This window comes from Leucoraja erinacea, chromosome 16 (genome assembly GCF_028641065.1).
Source record: "Leucoraja erinacea ecotype New England chromosome 16, Leri_hhj_1, whole genome shotgun sequence".
NCBI classification, from domain to species: Eukaryota; Metazoa; Chordata; class Chondrichthyes; order Rajiformes; family Rajidae; genus Leucoraja; species Leucoraja erinaceus.
Genome location: NC_073392.1, coordinates 31,956,975 through 31,978,105, shown reverse-complemented (window position 1 = coordinate 31,978,105; position 21,131 = coordinate 31,956,975). Strand labels below are relative to the sequence as shown.

At 45.0% G+C, this 21,131-nt stretch overlaps 1 protein-coding gene across 1 annotated transcript in view; it reads right to left on the bottom strand.

The window, feature by feature from the left end:
- slc38a3b (solute carrier family 38 member 3b) overlaps nucleotides 1-21,131 on the bottom strand; it is a 104,723-nt gene that overhangs the window by 59,139 nt on the left and 24,453 nt on the right. Inside the window, exons 3-4 of the mRNA XM_055648068.1 lie at nucleotides 15,040-15,127; nucleotides 14,602-14,717 (exon numbers count right to left, since the gene is read on the bottom strand). Of these exons, the coding sequence (XP_055504043.1) occupies nucleotides 14,602-14,717; nucleotides 15,040-15,127 (204 nt within the window). The remainder of the gene's footprint in view (nucleotides 1-14,601; nucleotides 14,718-15,039; nucleotides 15,128-21,131) is intronic.

The window sequence follows — 21,131 nt, the reverse complement described above, 5'->3', positions numbered from 1 at the left end:
CTTGTGTGTCGGACTGCAGAAACCAAATTTCATTTGAACCTCAATGAGGACAACAAATAAATTGTATCATTGTAACATTGTATCATATAGCTCACCGTCACGCTGCTTCTGTAAGAGGCGGCAGAGTGATGCAGCTTGTCTAGCCGCTCCCTCACAGTACCAGAGACCCAGGTTCAATCCTGACCTCAGATGCTGTCTGTGTGGAGTTTCTACATTCTCCCTGTGACTGCATGGGTTTCCTCAGGGTTCTCCAGTTTCCTTCACATTATAAAGACGAGTGCATTTGTAGATTTATTGGCCTCTGTGAATTGCCCCGAGTGTGTCGGGAGTGTATGGGAAAGTGATTGGCATGGACTCAGTGGGCCAAAGGGCCCTTTTCCATGTTGTATCTTTCAATTCAAACGGTTAAAAAAATTCCCTAGTGTGCAAAAATAAAAAAGGGTAGCAGAGTAGCGCATCGGTAGAGTTGTTGCCTCACAGCGCCAGAGACCCGGCCTTGATCCTGGCTATGGGTGCTGTCTGTACACAGTTTGTCTGCTCTCCCTGTAACTGTGTGGGTTTTCTCCGGGATCTCCGGTTTCGTCCCACAGTCCAACGACGTACAGGTTTGTAGGTTAATTGTCTTCGTCTGAAGAAGGGTCTCGACCTGAAACGTCACCCATTCTTTCTCTCCTGAGATGCTGCCTGGCCCGTTGAGTTAGTCCAGCTTTTTGTGTCTATCTTCTATAAATTGTAAATTGTCTTTAATGTGTAGGATAGTGCTGGTGTACGGGGTAATTGTTGGTCAGCACGAACTCAGTGGGCCGAAGGGCCTGTTTCCACGCTGTATCTCTAAAGTCTAAAGTCAACCAATAAGAACAGTAAATAGTAAGATACCTTTGTGTATATTGCATATTGAATTAGTCTGAGATGGAAAAGGACAGCAAGAGTCTTCATAAATGAAGGGGTAAAGTTTCTAAAGCAATCCTTCGAAGAACCATTAGCCTGATGTCAATCCCTTCTTCTTCCAGCTAATTTCAGCTGATTAGCTAATGCAATTACCTAAAGAGGGCTGCACTGTACCTGGTGACTGGTGGAGGACGTCAGTGCAGATTTGAATCCCTGCCCATTCCTCTTGCAGACACACAACACAGACACACACATCAGCCAAGCACGTAGGCACGGCTTAATAGTATGAGGATCAGCTTGTGGAGGTAAACAACTTCTGTCTTCTCTCCGTGCACCCGTGGGTCCTTGCCATTGACGCACCCAGATAAGAAATATATATCCTCTTCAGTGGTCTGCCTTGCAAGGGAGGCCTGGCTTCTTTCCTCGCCCCTAATTTACCTGCAGAATCCTGCAGGATGTTGGGCAAACATTGGTGTAGCCCACTACCTTTGACCAGTCAATAATTTGTGAAATAACAGTTGATTCACGTGTCCTGTCAGGCCAGTACAGAGACACAGATGTACAGACGGTGGGGCAGTTGGTTGAGCTGCTGACTCACCACGCCAGAGACCTGGGTTTGATCCTGACCTCGGATGCTGTCAGTGTGGAGTTTGCACATTCTTCTTGTGACTGCGTGGGTTTCCTCCGGGTGCTTCCGTTTCCTACCACATCCCAAAGGAATGTGGGCCTGTAGGTTAATTAGCCTCTGTAAATTTCCCCTGGTGTGTAGGGAGCAGATGAGAAAGTGGGATAACATAGAATGAGTGTACAGGTGATCGAAGGTTGGCATGGAATTGGTGGGCCGAAGGGCCTGTTTCCACACTATATCTCTAAGTAATTAGCACAGATGCATTTGCAGCCTCTGCAGTATGGAAGAGAGCTTTAGATCTAATTAAATAAATTCAAAGATAATCACAGGAAAGAGTACTGTTTAGAGATACAAAGCGAAAACAGGCCATTCGGCCCACCAAGTCCACGCCACCAGTGATCACCCCATACACAACCACTGTCCTACACACTAGGGACAATTTACAATTTACAGAAGCCAATTAGCCTACAAACCTGGAGTGTGGGAGGAAACCGGAGCACCCAGGAAAAGCCCACGCAACCACAGGGAGAACATACAAACTCCATACAGACAAGCACCAGTAGTCAGGATCAACCCGGGGTCTCTGGCGCTGTGAGGCAGCAACTCTACCGCTGCGCTACCGTGTCACCGCTCTGCTGGCAAGGACTTCTCACCTGCCTGAACATGGTCATGCCGCACTTTATGAAGTCCTGACAAGGCACATGCAAATGGACTGTCGCTTTTTATTTTTGAAGGTCATTATTTTCCCCCTTCAGTCACCATCTGTGGGCCAAGCCAATGGGACACAGATGACCCCACCACACCCCCATCAGACCCATGCCAAGGTTATATTGCCACTGCCTAAAATGGCCTGGCCTCGTGCTTCTTCTGCACCCTGTGGCTCAGCAGCTGGCCTGAACTGTGGTTGTCCCATCCAACAGCATCACAGGGTACAGGAACCTTTCGTGTAGTCATGGTCTTAAATTAGCATCCTGTCACCTTGCCCATCGCACTGGCAGTTTGACGTACATCCATGCATATCTATCTCTTATTAGAGTCATAGAGCCATACAGCATGGACAGAGGCCTTTCGGCCCAACTAGCCCGCGCCAGCCAACATCCCCCATCTACACTACTCCCACCTGCCCGCGCTTGACCCATAACCATCTAAACCTGTCGTATCCATATACCTGTCCAAATGTCCCTTAAACTTAACAATGGTACCTGTGTCAACTACCTCCTCTGGCAGCTCATTCTATATACCCACCATCCTTTAAACAAAACGGTTATCCCTCAGGTTCATATTAAATCTTCCCCCCCTCACCTTAAACCTATGTCCTCTTGTTCTCAATTGCCCTAATCTGATCAAGAGACTGTGCGTCTACCTTATCTATTCCTCTCATGACGTACACTTCTACAAGTTCACGCCTCAACCCCCTTGGGCTCCAAAAATTAGTGTCCCAGCCTGCTCAACCTCTCCCTATAATTCAGAGCCTCGGGTTCTGGCAACATCCTCGTAAATTTTCTCTGAACCGTTTCCAGCTTAATGACATAAGCTAAGTTGTTTTCTCTGTATGAAAATTGGCCAGTTCTGCTTTAAGTCATCCATCTGCATATTGGCTCAGGTTTGTACAACTGTAACATGACGTCCAACTTCTATACTCAATCTTTCTTGACCTTACCTACCAGTGGCACCACTTCCAGGGAACTATGTACTTGTACTCCTAGATCTGAAAAAGGGTCTTGACCCGAAACGTCACCCATTCCTGCTCCCCAGAGACGCTGCCTGACCCGCTGAGTTACCCCAGCTTTTTGTACTCCTAGATCTCTCTGCTCTACAATACACCCCAGGGCCTGCCATTCACTGTGAAAGTCCTGCCCCGGCCTGACTTCCCAAAATGCAACACATCGCACCTATTTGCATTAAACACCTTTTGCCGCTCCGCTGCCCACGTGCCTCGCTGGTCAAGAATGTGCTGTAATTTTACACGAAAAATTATTGTTCATGAGATTCCCTTTAAGATGCACTTCTCAGTTTAGTCATTGACGCCATCCAGACAATGTGATGGGTACAATTTGTACACGAGTTTCCACCAACATCAATGAGAAGAATAAAATATGCTTAATAAAAACAGAAAATGCCAGAGCTACTATATCCCCTGACTCCGCTATCTTCAAGAGCTCCCTCTTGAAACTATCCAGAGAACCGGCCTCCACCGCCCTCTGAGGCAGAGGATTCCACAGACTCACAACTCTCTGTGTGAAAAAGCATATCCTCAAAGCATAAATGGCTTACCCCTTAATCTTAAACAGTGGCCCCTTGCCCCTAGCATGTCCAAACCCTTAATAATCTTATATGTTTCAATAAGATCCCCTATCATCCTTCTAAACTCCAGAGTGTACAAGCCCAGCCGCTCCATTCTCTCAACATATGACAGTCCCGCCATCCAGGGAATTAACCTTGTAAGGATCGGGCCCCAAACTTCATTGTAACAGCGTGGGAGGGTAAAAGCCGTAGGTCAGAGTGGAGGTTGCATGGAGGATGACAGGGGCAGGTACTGAATGCACAGGGTCACTCGTGTGGAATGAACAAATCCTCCGTCAGCTGCAACTCTACTGCTGCGCACTGCGCCGCCCAACTTCAACTCCATTCACTTTCTCCATTTCAAAGCTGAAGCTGTAGACACACACACATCGTTCAGATTTCCAGCATCTGCAGTTCTTTTTAAATTTTAACCACATTATATTCTACAGTGTTGTTGACCGGTTATTCCACTGAGCCGTTCATTCAAATGCTGATAATTTGACAGGATATTCTGGGACATTATGGTGGTGGTTGCTTCTGAACAACACGGGACAAGTTCTACGGCAACGCTTCAAATGGAGTCGGGAGTGCTTCATTGTAAATTTGATTCTCGGTTGCACAATCCTAATAAAAGTTTCCAAGTTAATGATTCCATGAAATGTAGAAGAGGAAAATGTTACCCTAGATTCAGAATCAGGCACAAAGTGCTGGAGTATCTGAGCAGGTCTGGCAGCATCTCTGGAAAATGTGGATAGGTGACGTTTTGGGTCGGGACCCTTCTTCAGACGATACTTGGTGCTGTAGATACACAAAGTGGTGGAGTAACTCAGCGGATCAGGTAGGTAGCATCTCTGGAGAAAAAGGACAGGTGATGTTTCGGGTCGGGACAGCGACTTCAGTCTGAAGAAGGGTCCTGACTTGGTTGGCGTAGACGAGGTGGGCCAGTTTCTGTGCTGTACAGCTCTACGACGCTATGCCTCTAAATCAGGTTAATATTGAACATGGGTCTGCTCTGACTTGGAACAGGTAGCTTTACATAAAGAAGTGTTGTTGAGTTGTACAGCAATGCCACCACTGCTAACGACGAGGTTCTATGCACGTAGCCCATAAGTACGAACAATCTTTGCCCTGTTCAAATGCTTAAGATTTGAGGAATGAATTCTGAGTCCACCAGAACATATCCTAGTCCCTTTCGCCTGCATTTGGCCCTTAGCGACTTAGCCCTAAACTCTTCCTATAGAATCTAGCTGGAGAAGCACTGCATTAAAATAAAGGTTTAACAGGAAGTGCAGAGATTAAGTCAATAATTTCCCCCACCAGAGAATTGTCTTATGAACTCTTCTACTCAAAACAGCTGTCAGATTTAGTAACAGATGGCAATATTGGAGAAGATGGTTCAATGACAACTATTGATTTCAAAAGATGTGACAGGTCGAGATCTGAGTCCAAATAATAAACATAACTCCAGCAAAACAGTGTACTGGAGGAACTGGGCAGCATGGTGGCACAGCGGGAGTGTCTAGTACAATCCTGACTTCGGGTGTTGTCCGTGCGCAGTTTGTACATTCTCCCTGTGACCGTTTTGAATCTGAAGAAGGGTGCTAATCTGAAATATCACCCATCCTTTTTCTCCAGAGATATTGCAGTTACTTCAGCACTTTGTGTCTATCTTCAATAGAAACCAGCATCTGCAGTCCCTTTTTACACCCGAATCTCTTTATTTGGTTTGGTGTCAAATTTTGTTTGAAATTGCTAGAGATGCATTATTATTGATAAATGTCTTCTACTGATTCAAGTTGCTTCTAATACTGAAAAAAGAAATATGATACTCGGTTCCCTTCTTGATACTCCACTGGCCCTGATCCAGCTGGTGCTCCTACACCCCATTTTTAAAAGCATTTCCTCAAAGATTGTAGGAAAGAAATGAGAGGCGGCACGGTGGTGCAGTGGTAGAGTTGTTGCCTTGCAACACCAGAGACCCGGTTTCGATCCTGACTACGGGTGCAGTCTGTACGGAGTTTGCATGTTCTCCCCGTGGCTGCGCGGGTTTTCCCCAGGTGCTCCAATTTCCTCCCAAATTTTAAAGATGTACAGTTTTGTAGGTCAATTGGCTTCTGTAAGTTTATCAATTGTCCTTAGTGTGTAGGATAGTGCTAATGTACGGGGATCACTGGTCAGCGCAGACTCGGTGGGACTTAGGGCCTGTTTCCACCCTGTATCTATAAACTAAACAAAACTAAACTAAACTAAACTAAATAATGAGAAATTAGTTAAGAAAGTCAACAGGTCACAAATAAGGTTCTGCGCATAATTGATCAAAATTTGTATGAGCCTTCTATTGACAAAGATCAGGAAATTTGAAGTCTAATTGGTACTGTTTATACCTGATTATTGGCACCAATTAAACCCCTTCTGAAAATCCCTGACTCATTGAAAGATACAATATGCAAACAGGCTCTACTGCCCACTGAGTCCATGCCAAACATTGATCTCCCGTTTAGGTGAATTCTACATTGCCCAACTTTCTCATTCATTCTCCCAAGGGGAATTTACAGCAGCCAATTAACTTACTAAAACCCATGACTTTGGGATGTGGGAGGAAACCAAAGCACCTGGAGGAAACCCACGTGGTCACAGGGAGAACGTGCAAACTCCACACAGACAGCACTCTAGATCCTATCAACAATCAGTCCTGGGCTATTATCTACCTCATTGGAGACCCTGGGACTATCTTTAATCAGACTTTTCTGGACTTAATCTTGCAATGAATATTCTTCCCTTTACACTGATTTGTCCAAATCAAAACTAGTCTTTTCACTGAAAGAAGGATCTGAAGAAGGGTTTCGGCCCGAAACGTTACCTATTTCCTTCGCTCCATAGATGCTACTGCACCCGCTGAGTTTCTCCAGCTGAGTTTCTCCAGCATTTTTGTGTACCTAGTCTTTTCACTGACTGGTTAGCAACAAAAGCCTTTCAAAGTACCTCAGTACATGTGATGATAAACTAAACTAAACTAAAGATCAGGATCGAACCTGGATCTCTGTCATTGTGAGGCATCAACTTGTGCCTCCCTGGTGTGGATCATTTCTACATGATCACTCTTTGTCAAGATATGTCGACAGCCACAAGCAACTTCTATATTTGGCCATGAAGGAAGGAACTGCAGTTGCTGGTTTACACCGAAGATAGACACAAAACGCTGGAGTAACTCAGCGGGTCAGGCAGCATCTCTGGAGAGAAGGAATGGGTTATTCCAGCGTTTTGTGTCTATCTTCTACATTTGGCCATTTCTCAAATTCAACCTTTACTACAACGTTGACAGGTTTTGCTTTTTCACTTGCCTCACACCATTAATCATAATTAGTTTGGAAGTTTCAACGACTAGAATTTAGTTCAATGGACTAAATGTTACCCATTCCTTCTCTCCAGAGATGCTACAAGTCCCGCTGTGTTACTCCAGCATTTTGTGTCTATCTTTTGTTTTCTTTCTCCCAGGAAAGATATCCTTGGCTTTAATTTCAAATGACACCTTTTGTGAAGAGGGTCCCGACACGAAACGTTACCTGTCACTGTTCTCCAGAGATGCTGCCTGACCCACTGAGTTACTTCAACACTTTGTGTCCTTTCTTTTCACCATTAGGTTGGGATCTACTGGGTAATTAAATAGCCTCACATTCAGTGACACGTATTACTTTGCTTGGTGACGTTAATTAATCTGCCCAAACTCATCAGACCTAATCACTCATTGAAATCAACGCTCAGAATCTTCTCTACATCGGCGAGACCAAGCACAGGCTCGGCAATCGTTTTGCTGAACACCTCCGCTCAGTCCGTCTTATCCAAGCTGATCTCCCGGTGGCTCAGCACTTCAACTCTCCCTCCCATTCCCAATCTGACCTTTCTGTCCTGGGCCTCCTCCATTGTCAGAGTGAGGCCCACCGCAAACTGGAGGAACAGCACCTCATATTTCACTGGGTAGTTTACACCCCAGCGGTATGAACGTTGATTCTCTAACTTCAGGTAGCCCTTGCTCTCTCTCTCCTTCCCCTCCCCCTTCCCCTCCTCCCACTAGTCCCACTGTCTCCGCCCACTTTCTTTCTTTGTTCCGCCCCCTCCCCTGACATCAGTTGAAAGAAGGGTCTTGACCTGAAATGTCACCAATTCCTTCTCTCCATAGATGCTGCCTCACCCGCTGAGTTTCTCCAGCATTTTGTGTCTACCTCAGAATCTCTCCTTTTCTATACATCACATAGGAAGGGCTCCCAAAAGGCGCAATGTTGAGAAGTCAGAAGAATGGGGTTAGGATGGAGAGATAGATCAGCCATGATTGAATGGTGGAGTTGGCTTGATGGGCTGAATGGCCTAATTCTACTCCTATCACTTATGACAATCTCCTGCTTGACCCCACTACCAGGAACCAGGGGGTGGAGAGAGTCGGCAATGGCAGTGGACCCTGGTCCAGTGAGAACTGGGGGTCTTACCTTCCACGCCTTCAAGGTCGGCTGCGGGCGACGTCCGTGGGGCACGATGCTGAAGGTGGCCGGGCGAGGAGAGGGACAACGGTTCACGGACGAGCCGGATGGAGTCTACGGCTGCAACGGGCCTTAATGGCCAGCCGCAGCTGGGAGTGTGAAAATGGCGCCAAAACCCTGATGATTCTTACGACTAGTCGGCTGTTTCTATGCAGACGGTATTTAATTGGGAATTGTACTTATGTATGGTAATATTCTTACTGATCTGTATGCAAAAACTGTAGCTTGGCACACGTGATAATAACAGAACCATTGAAAAATAAAAGAGGATTTTAAACCCATTTAACTCATCGATGCTCTTTATTCTTCCCATTATGTCAACTTCAAACCAGAGCACCCAGAGAAATCCCACGCGGGTCTTGGGGAGACTGTACAAACTCCACACAGACAGCGCCCGTAGTCAAGACAGAACCTGGGTCTCTGGCGCTGTGTAAGGCAGCAACTCTACCACTGCGCCATCGTGCCAATGGGGCTGATGTAGAGGGGCAACTTGATTGGCAGGACAAGTTGGGCCGAGGGCATCTATCTGTAACCCTATCGCACTGTGACTTTAAGTCGCTAAAAAAGCTACAATATTGTGATGTCCCTTGCTTTAAAAAAGCGTTTTCATGGCTTGCCTGCTTTGTCCGGTTAAAACGTGACTGGCAAGTTTTACACAGACTTCTGCATAGTAAACAGGCAGAAGCAAAATCATTCACACGCTGGCCCATGAGAAACGGGTTGGCAAATTTAAATTAACTTCCCCATAGCAGCCTCGGAGTGCCGTGGAGATGAGGTCAAATGGGAGTGGGGGGGAGGGGGGGGGGGGGGGGGAGATGTAGAAAAATACAGGCAGAGGGGACACAGTGGCTGGATGATAGCACATATGTCGTAGATGCATGCAGCAAATCTGTGGGTGGTCCCGAGACCCTGACAATCAGCGTCAGTTCAAGGGGTCTACTAACAGCTCTAATCAGTGCATAGATGCCTTGGCCAATACTGGTGGCTGCCAGCAATGGACCTGTATGAAAATAAAAATCACGCACATGCCGATCACAAGATGAACACATGAAAACAATGTCACGGGGAGAAAGTCACACAGGTTTCACTATTTTAAGCCCGATGTTCTCTTGCTGGGCAGCACGGTGGCGCAGTGGTAGAGTTGCTGCCTCACAGCGACAGAGACCCGGATTTGATCCTGACTATGGGTGCAGTCTGTGTGCAGTTTGTACGTTCTCCCCGTGACCTTCGTGCGTTTCCTCCCACACTCCAAAGACGTGCAGGTCTATAGGCTAATTGGCTTTGTAAATAATTGTAAATTGTCCCTAGTATGTGTAGGATAGTGTTAAGTGTACGGGGATTGTTGGTTGGTGCGGCCTTGGTGGGCCAAAGGGCCTGTTTCCGCACTGTATCTCTAAACTAAACTCACGTGAACTCTGTTAAAACGCTAACTGTAAACCAGACCTTTTCACCCAGCTTTTACTGTTTGGTAAATAATATGGACTGTACACACCAATGATGGTGTGAAACAAACCTCAAGGGTGATATTAGGAGTGGCGTGCATCACACAAAGTGTTCAGTCCAATCAGCATGGTTTGACAACAGCATCACACAAGAGCGCAAGAAATTACAAGGAATTGTGGACGCAGCCCAGACCATCACACGAAAACCAACCTCTCTTCCATTTACTCCATCCACACTTCACGCTGCCTCAGCAAAGGCACCAGCATAACCAAGGGCCAGTCTCACCCCCGTCATTCTGAGGTACAGATGTGTGAAATACCTGCACACCTCCAGATTCGGGGACAGTTTCCTCCCAGCTGCTATCAGGCTACTGAACCATCCTATCACCAAATAGAGAGCGTTCCTGAGCGACCATCTACCTCATTGGAGACCTTCAGATTATCTTTAATCGGATGTTATCAGGCATCACACGTTATTCCCTTCATCCTGTATCTGTACAGTGTGGACAGCTCGATTGTAATCGTATTGTTTTTCCGCTGACTGATAGCGCACAACAAAGAAGCTGTTCGCTGTACCTCGGTGCACGTGACAATAAACTAAACTAAACTGAACTAAACTGAATCTGTTAATGGGACTTCCCATTAAGAAATGTGTGTAAAACAAGCCGAAAATCACACTGACGCACACAACAAAAATGACTTTAGATTTCCCCTAATCCAATTATTTAGTCTTGGGACTTGACAGGAATGTAATCCCTTTGATACACCTCTCATAGAACGGCTTGTCTTCAGCTGCAAACAAAAAATACTAAGTGCTATTATACTGAAAGGCATCATAGTTTCTGTGGCAGAACTAATTCATATCCTTTCTGTCCTAAAGAGGTTTCATGTGGAGAGCAGCTGCTGACTTCTCTGATGACAACTTATTTACAGGACCTATTCTATTCTGTGTTGCACTGTTAAAGGGGTCGGCACCGTGAACCAGTATAAATGGTGTTAAAACTGGAATCTCTGTATGGGAATTGGATTGGAATCACATGAACGTACATTAATACACTCATTGACCCACCGCTGGTAATTTTTAATTCCATTTGTAAGGCATTAGCAAAATGTAAACGCTTCAGGAAACATCGTCCGTGGTTTGAACTCAAAGACCTTCGTAGCATCACAGGCACAGGTCTGTACGGCAGAGACATGGGGCCTTCAGTCCAACACATTGTGGGAGAGTCTAGGACCAGAGGCCATTTAGTCAATGGATATATTTAAGGCAGAGGTTGATAGATTGTTGATTAGTACGGTTGTCAGGAGCTATAGGGCGAAGGCAGGAGAATGAAGTTTAGAGGGAATGATAGATCAGCCATGATGGGCCGAATGGCCTTATTCTTCTATTACTTATGAACATTTATGCTGACTATTTTACCCCGTGACACTAATCGCATTTAACCAATTTTGTTCTTGCTAGAGTATCATCAATTCAAACATACTTCAAATGGGATTCGAACAAAACCAAGCACCTAGTTTCATTTCACTGCACATTACACTTTGCCTGCTATTTTTCATGGGTGACAGTTTGTTGCATTTAATACATTTCAGAATCTAGACAGCTGCTTCGAAATCTTTTGTTGCCAATTTAAATCAGCACACACCTATTTGGAGATATGTGTGACGGCACGGTGGCGCAGCAGTAGAGTTGCTGCCTTACAGCACCAGCGACTCAGGTTTGATCCCGACTACAGGTGCTGCCCGTACGGAGTCTGTATGTGCTCCCAGTGACGGCGTGGGTTTTCCCCGGGTGCTCCGTTTCTTCCCACACTCCAAAGACGTACAGATTTGTTGATTGGCTTCAGTAAAAATTGTAAATTGCCCCTAGTGCGTAGGATAGTGCTAGTGTACGGAGATCGCAGGTCGGCGTGGACTTGGAGGGGCGAAGGGCCTGTTTCTGCGCTGAACTAATCTCTAAACTAAATTAAGATGTGAGGGGTCTTGATATTGGTGCCAAATCTGGTGACTCTGTATACTGTCTCAGTGTACTACTGCTATATACTTGTACTGTATCTGAGATGCGTATCTAAGATACGTGATACTCGTGCTGAACCGTATAAAAAAATGAATTTCACTGTAGCTTGGTACATGGGGCTGCGATGTGCACAGCTTCTAGCTGCGGGCGCGGCGCTGACTTTAACATCGCGGAGCCTGGGATCTTTTGCCGAAGATCGCCAGTGTTGGAGCTCCGTCCAGCGGGGCCTGTGGACATCCGAAGCCTCGGTCTCCGGTAAGAAGCGGCCGATTAGGGAACTCCAAGCTACAGAGTGTGATCGTATCTGTCCCAACGTCGGAGTTTTGATCATCCCGACGAGAGGGCTTGTACATTGGGCCATCCGTAGCGGCGACTGCGGAGGATTCAAGGCCCCCGACCACGGTGAACAAAGGAGGAAGAGTGACTGAATGGTATTGCCTTCCATCACAGTTAGAAATGTTGATTCCACGGTGGTGGGTGTTTATGTTAAATGATATTGTGTATTGTGTTCTTTTTATTCGTATGGCTGGATGGTAACTCAAATTTCACGGTGCATGTGACAATAAATGTGAACTTGAACTTGAACTTGAACAAACTTGAAATAAAACACCATTGTACCATTGTAAATTGGTATTTTTCTGTTTGTCAATCAATCTGAATTATTGAGATCACTGTACTGTTTTTTTTAAGTACAGCCCTGTATAAACTAAGCCGGTGGATAAATATGATTTACAGAAGTTGCACCAGCTCTTAATTCATCGTATCTTTATTTCTCCCTCTGTAGTTACATGGTGTCTTTGTTGGAAGAGGCACGGAGGCACAGCGGTAGAGTTGCTGCCTTCCAGTGCCAGAGTCACGGGTTCAATCCTGACTACGGGTGCTGTCTGTACAGAGTTTGTACATTCTCCCTGTTACCGCACGGTTTTCCCCCAGGCACTCCGGTTTCCTCCCACATTCCAAAGACGTACAGGTTTTGTAGGCTAATTGGCTTGAGCAAAAATTGTAATTTGTCCCTTGTGTGTAGGATAGTGCTAATGTACCATGATCACTAGGCAGTGTGGATTCGGTGAGCTGAAGGACCAGTTTCCACGCTGTATCTCCAAACTAAAGTATACTGGTCCTTAAAGCACCTCAATAATACTTCAAAGACTGTGATGTAAATCAGGTGGCTTGCAATGGGACAGGACACTATCTGTTATTGGTTAATTTCTTACTCTGACTCTCCTCCCAAGATACCCAAGCAAAAGCCAACTGTTCCCTCTGGAAGAGATTCCCTGCTGACTGTGACAAACTGGCGATCTGACACTGTATCCATTCCAAGACTAGAGACTGACCCATTTTTAGAATACAGCAAATGTTTGAAATGCTGCCACTGAATTCAAAACTGACGCCGTGTGTACTGCTATAGGAGCAGACATTCAACATCAAAATTACAGGCCAAGAGATTCTTGCATGTTTAGATTAGTTTTGTTTGGTTTCAAGATACAGATACGGAAACAGACCCTTCGACCCACTGAGTCCACGCCAACCAGCGATCCCGGCATATGAACACTATCCTACACACACTAGGGACAATTTTTACATTTACCAAGCCAATTCACCTACAAACCTGTACGTCTTTGGAGTGTGGGAGGAAACCGATCTCGGAGAAAAACCACGCGGTCACGGGGAGAACGTACAGACTACGTACAGACAGCACCCATAGTCGGGATCGATCCCGGGTCTCCGGCGCTGCAAGCACTGTCAGGCAGCAACTCTACTGCTGCACCATTGTGGCCGCCCTGTATTGTGACTTTATAATTGAATCTGTGATCATGCGGTTTGCTGCATTACATTCCAGTTGTCCGAATGCAAGGCATAGGCACACACACACACACACAGAGCGCTGAGGCAGGTTAAGCATTGCTTGCACAAAATACAAGGGGATAGACCTTTCTGTTCCAACATTTTGTATCTTCTGATACAAGGTCCCCTTAAGAATCGTATTGAGAACACGAGGTTAGATAGTCAGAACACTTTCCCAGTGTGGACATTTCAAAGACTAGAGAGCATAGCTTTAAGTTGAGAGGGGCAATGTTAAGGGGTGGTGACAGAGGAAGATATGATAGTGGCAGTTAAAGGTCCCGACCTGAAATATCACCAATCCATGTTCTCCAGAGATGCTGTCTGACCCGCTGAGTTACACCAGCACCTTGTGTCCATCTTTGTTATAAACCAGCTTCTGCAGTTCCTTGTTATTATATTAAGCTTTAGATTCACTTGTGAACTTGAAAGATCCAGTTCAATTATTCATTCCATTTTTTAAGAAAATCTCCCAAAATATCAGAAGGCAAGTGCTGGATAACTCAATGGGGGAGGCAGCATCTCTGGAGTGACATTTCGGGTTAGGACCCATTTTCAGCCTGAAGAAGACCTGAAACACCATCTATCTGTGTTCTCTGGAGATGCTGCCTGGCATGCTGAGTTACTCCAGTACTTTGTGTCTTTTTTGTAAAACCAGCATCTACAATTCCTTGAGTCTTCAAAATATTATGTTTGGCATTGACGCAGCGCTGACCTATGGCTGACAGGGGATAGAGCTGTTGACTTTGGTGGAAAGTAGTGAGGTTTCTCCACACAGGAAGAAGCGGAAAAGAGGAAGAGTTACGCTTTGGAGAAGAACACTTTACAACAGCATATTGTTGGAAACATAACAATGTTCTTAGAACAGTCAATACACAAAACAGTGGAGAACAGCCTATTCTCGTTAGCATGGGCGGCACGTGACCCCGAGCATGCAAAAATATTAAAATAGATGAACGGTGTACTTACAGGAAGAGGACAATGCCGGTGTTGGCCATCGCATACGCCAGTCCCAGGATACCACTACCCATGATGGCATTACTCAAGTTGAACACTGACATTCCAATGGAGGTTTTTCCTTCAAACTGCAATGGAAGAAGTGTCATAAGCATGGAGAACCAAAAGGGAAAGCAAATCTACTGATTGTTAATCTTCTACCTAAGATCTTCTACCTACTTTTACTAAAGATCTGCTTCGATCCAACTGACCACATCAGCACTTCCATAAGTTCCAGGAGCAGAGTTAGGCCATTCGGCCCTTAGAGTCTACTCTGCCATTCATTCATGGCGGATCTATCTTTCCCTCTCGACCCCATTCTCCTGTCTTCTCCCCATAAACCCTGACACCCGTACTAGTCAACAATCAGGAAGGAACACAGCTCTCTTGACAAACGCCAATGAAACTTACATCTGTAAATCGAGTTGGCTTCTTCTCGGTATCCAAGTGAGGCAGAAATTCATCACACTCGGCTGAATGGCCTTCATTTTCTTCATACCTGTCGGGTCGCACAATGAGAAAATATATTAAAAGGTCTATAAACTAGTTTTTTTTCTGGCAACCTCCAAACTTGTGGGATTAGGAGAAAGCTAGGAAGATACTATTTCTAATTGTATCTGAAATTAACAATGTGTTTGGCCATATCAGAGTGTCATCTCAGACTTCAGAGTGTCGACTATTTTAAGTAACCATTTTGTTTGGGTCTAAAGTCACGTCATGACTAGACTTCATAATGATGACAAATTTACTTCTCTGAAAAACATGAATAAATTACATGAATTAATGTAAAAATAGCTAAATAGTAGCCGATAGTCACAAGGTAGACACAAAACACTGGAGTAACTCAGCGGGACAAACAGCATCTCTGAAGAAAAGCAATGGGTATCGCTTCAGATTGAGACCCTTCTTCAGACTTCAGTCTGCCTGCCCTGCTAAGTTACTCCAGCATTTTGTGCCTATCTTCGATTTAAACCAGCATCTGCAGTTTCTTCCTGCATACTGTAGTTGATAGTCAGCAGACTCAGTTGGCTGAGGGCCTGTTTCTGTGCTATATCTCTGGTGCTTCCAACTTTTTATTCTTACTTTATTCAACTATTCAAATTTAGTTATAGTTATATAAGACTGATAAACGGACTTTGCCCCCTGCCAAAGTATTGCCAAAGTATCGCGCACCAGCCATCAACCTGGACACACTGCAGCAGAGCCACTGTCGTGCCGCTGCCGATCGGAACGCCTGTTGATGTTTAGTAGAGAGTAGAGTGTTAATTTGTTCATGATATATGCATTTTTATTTCTATTTATTTTTACTGCACACTGAATGGACACTGGTTGAGCAACGTATTTTTGTTTCCTCTGGGTATGTGAGCACTCAGGAAAATGACAATAAAGATATACAATACAATACAATACAATAGTTAATATAAGAATAATTCAAAAATAGGTAGTTAATGGTCAGTGCAGACTCGGTGGCCGAAGGGCCTGTTCATGTGCTACATCTCCAGTGATTCCAGCTTTTTATTCAAACTGTATTTAATTATTTGAATTTAATTTCTCCACGGGTCAAGCTGGGATTTCAGGGTCATTACTATTACCTGTTCCAATTCTAAGCTCCCCAACATGTGATGCAGCCTTGTAGCTAACCTCCTTTGAGTCTATTGGACAAGGGTAAGTATTGGCCAGGGTTTCAGGGAAAATTCTCCTTCAAAGGAATTTAAGAGATCAACTCCAGAAACAGAGGAGATTACAGAAATTGGTAGACACACCCTGGGCCATCACATGTACTGTCCTCCCCACCAAAGGGATCTGTAGGCAAAAGGCAGCCAATATCATCCAAGCCACACCACCCTGGCCACGCTCCTACCATCAGGAATAAGGTAGAGAGCCTGAAAACAGTGACCAACTGGCTCAAGGAAAGCTTCTTCCCAACAACCATCAGGCTGTCGAACAGGACACCGCACTAACCTCAGCAACTGTGATGTTCTATCGCCGCCCCTCCCCCGCCCTAGCCAGTTCCACTGTTCGCATCCATATATCTCTTCGGTATCACCTCATCCGCAGCGAACAATAGACCCATTGTGGGCTCCATCTTTCAAGGTTTCAATTCGAACCATCACCTATTTGTTTTCTCCAGAGAAGCTGCCTGGCCCGCTGAGTTACTCCACCATTTTGTCTCTATCTGTGATCTACTATCGACTGTCTTTGGTTGTACTAACAACTTCGTTTTTTGCAGCAGTTTTACAGCTATTAACTTATTGAACGTTTTGTAATAATTATATATATTATCTGTGTGTATTAGGTTGATGGACCTATTAAGCTGCTGCAAAGTAAGAATTTCATTGTTCTGTTGACAGTACATATAATTAAACACGCTTGACTCTCATCCAATTGGCTGCATCTGTGACACTGTAGCACTCCCACAACACTGCACTGGGAATGTCAGCTGGGAATCTTTGTTCCAGTCGATGGAACCAAGACGTGAACTCACAACCTTCCACTTCAGAAACTAGTGTGCTATCATGAAGCCTGGAAGGAACTGACAGTTCCTAATCACACAGTGATATATTCTTCATTAGGAGAACAGCACAAGCAGTTGAAAAAACAATCCCTAGACACTTAAGGGCATGTCTCACTTTCCCGAGCTGCTCACAAATTCTCTCGAGTTTTACCCTTGATTCAAACCCGGAGAATGTTCGTAACGGGTGCGTAGGAGTCCGTAGATATACCGTAGCGGCTCGTTATGTCAGCCGTAGGTACTCAGGGTATCAGGTAAGTCAGGACGTTTTTTCCAGCATGACAAAAAATGTCCACGAGTAAAAAGATAGTCAGGAGGCAAAAAGAAAACAACATTTAATGCCCCGAGTACCTACGGCTGATATAACGAGCCGCTACGATATATCTACGGACTCCCACGGCCTCCTACGGACCCGGTACGAACATTCTTCGAGTTTGAATCAAGGGGAAAACTCACAGAACAAGTGGACGGACAACACAGTGGCACAGCGGTAGAGTTGCTGTCTTACAGCGCCAGACACCCGTGTTTGATCCTGACTACAGGTGCTGTCTGTACGGACTTTGTACATTCTCCCTGTGACCGCGTGGGTTTCCTCCGGGTGTTCCAGTTTCCTCCCACATTCCAAAGACACACAGGCTTGTTGGTTAATTGGCTTCAGTAAAATTGTAAATTGTCCCTAGTGTGTAGGACAGTGCTAACGTATGGGGATTGCTGGTTGGCGCAGGTTGGCGGGCCGCAGGGCCTGTTTCTGTGCTGTATCGCTAAAGTCTAAAGTTTAAAGAATCATTTGCTTTTAAAAGGAAATTTATTCAAATACGACATTTCTACATAAGTGACTCTTTGAAGGACAGGAATAAATATTTATGTTAGGAACTTTAAAATAGAGCAGCAAAATCCTTTAAAATGTCAATTTTAACTTTGGCTCATTGACACAATTTTCGATAATACTTTCCAAAATAAATAGTCCGAGTGGTTTTCTGGAGCAGATGCAAGGAAAGTGTAATTCTAATGAAAGAAATGAAAAGGGCTGGTGTGTTCCACTGTAACTAAATGATCTCAGAGTGAATTGTTTCCAAACTAATTGAATAGAAGTGAAGAACGCCTTGTATCTCAGTGTAGCTGGGATGGAGGGCTCTGCAGATGCCTTTAATGCCTAAAACAGTTATGTGCTGGATATACGCGAGAAAGATATAGCACTAAGTGATTGAAGCACAATTTCAGCTGCAGTCCAAGGTTTCCAAAATGTACTGGTCCAATTGAAAGTCAGAGAGTTATTGAGTCATAGATTATGGAAACAGGCTGTTCAGCCCAACTTCCCACGCCGATCAACATATCCATCTACACTAGTTCCACCTGCCTGCGTTTGGCCCATATCCATCCATCTAAACTTGCCCTATCCATCGACCTGTCTAAATGTTTCTTAAATGTTGCGATAGTACCTGCCTCAACTACCTCCTCCGGCATCTCGTTCCAAACACCCACCAACCAACCTTTGTGTGAAAAAGTTGCCCCTCAGGTTCTATTAAATATTCCCCCCTCACCTTAAACCCATGTCCTCTGGTTCTCGATTCCCCTACTCTGAGCAAGTCGTTCTCATCTAAGAAATAAATCTCTGGATCTCCGAGGAAAGATCCTCCAAGCTTGGAGTTGACAGACGAAAGGCCACTGAATCACACCAAGATGGAGGAGTCCATTTGGCCCACTGTCTCTGTGCTAGTTGAGAACTATCCACTCAATCCCACTGCCCGACACTTGATCTGTGTTCCTGTGGTCACTGCTCTTCAAGTATACCTCCGGTTACTTCCTAAAGGTCGAGGACTTCTGCCCTTTAAAACAGCGAGCATCAAATAACTGCAGGTGAAAACACTCTTTCCTCCTGCAAAATCGTGATCGCTTACTGTCTTTTTCCCAGGGTAGAGGACTCTAAAACTAGAGACCATAGGCGTAAAGTGAGTGAAGAGAAATTTAACAGAGGCAATTTTTAACTCAAAGGTTAGTCCGCATCTATGACATTTAACAATTTCAACATTTAAAAGACATTGGATAGGAACAGTTCAGAGGGATTTGGGGCAAACACAAATAAATGGGACTAGCCCAGAATGCCAATATGACCAGCATGACCTGTTGGGCTAAAGGGCCAGTTTTCATGCTATGCAGCTCTATAACTCTTCCCGCTAAACCCATGCCCCATGTTTTTGATATAACTACGGGAAGTAAGCTCTTTCTATATCCTCAATTGAGGCTCCTCATAATGTTAGATCCCTCATAAACTTCTATTCCAAAGAAAATAACCCTGATTATTTAATATTCCTCATTGATAAAATGTTCCAGTTCTCGAAACTTCCTCATAAATCTCTTTTATACCTCTCTTGTCCAATCGCATTTCTCCTGTAAATGCTGACAAAAATCTCCACAATCTAACAATGGCCCCAAATCCAATTGAAAGTCAGAGAGTTCTAGCATGACCTGCCCATCCTTGTATTCTGTGACTTTGCATACTAAAGAAAGCAACATGCATGTCTTCGGAACCATGCTGACTACCACAGCACAGACCTGCTCTACCAAATGCTCTTTAGATGCATCGCAAGGTTGATGTATGTCTGGTGGAATGACGTCCGAGTTGTGACGTGAAGTAATCCATGAGAAGATTAGTCGGTTTGTCAAAGAGGATTCCCTCGAACTTCAACAGGTGCACCGTAGAGAGCATGCTGACTGGTTGCAGCGTGGCTTGGTTCGGCAACTTGAGCGCCCAGGAGCGGTAAAGAATGCAGAAAGTTGTGACCACTGCCCAGTCCATCATCGGCTCTGACCTAGGGATTTATCGCAGTCGCTACCTCGAAAAGGCTGCCAACATCATCAAGGACCCACACCATCCTGGCCACACACTCATCTCTCCACTGCCATCGGGTAGAAGGTACAGGAGCCTGAAATCTGGTACATCCAGGTTCAGGAACAGCTTCTTTCCCACAGCCATCAGGCTATTAAATTCGCCATCAAACAAACTCTGAACTATTGCACTTTATCTGCTTATTTATGTGTGTATACATATGGTCTATGCTATATAGACACAATGAACTGTACTGTATTTATGCTTATAATATTCTGTTGTGCTGCAGCAAGCAAGAATTTCATTGTCCTATCTGTGACACATGACAACAAACTCTCTTGACTTGATATTAAGTTGTTTCATTTTGTTTATTGTCAACATGTACTGCGGTACAGTGAAAAGCTTCTTTCAACCAGTCAACGGAAAGGCAAAACATGATTACAACAAGCCGTCCACAGTGTACAGATAGTTGACAAAGGGAATGACGTGAATAATGTTTAGTGCAAGATGAAGTTCAGCAAAGCTGGATGAAACATAGTCCAAGGGTCTCCAATAAGGTAGATAGTAGCTCAGGCCCACTCTTTAAATGTTGGTAGGATGGTTCAGTTGCCTGGTAACAGCTGGGAAGAAACTGGAGATATGTGTGTTTCACACTTCTGTAACTTTTGCCCGATGGTAGAGGGGAGAAAGAGGAAATGTGGAACTGCATATGCTGGTTTACACAAAAGGACACAAAGTCCTGGAGTAACTCAGCGGGTCAGGCAGCATCTCTGGAGAACAGGTATAGGTGATATTTCGGGCTGGGACCCTTGGTCAGACTGAGAAGTCACCTATCCATGTTCTCCAGAGATGCTGCCTGACCCATTGAGTTGGTTCAGCATTTTGTGGTCTTTTTACGATATCAACTGTTACTCCCTCCTGTACCGCTGAGTCCTAGCATCATCTATCTCCGTTTCAGATTCCCGCCACAGCATTTTGTGTGCCTGCTCTGTTTTCCAACTAGCTTTATGTAACTTGGCCTCTGTTTGATCTCCAGGCATCACTCTGCGATCTCCTGCAGAAGAGACGAGACTGAAGGAGGGGCAGCCCTTGGCATTATTGCCCTCTCTACTCAAGTCACCACATATTTCCTGTGACTGTGCTATCTCTACCCTCAGACGCTGA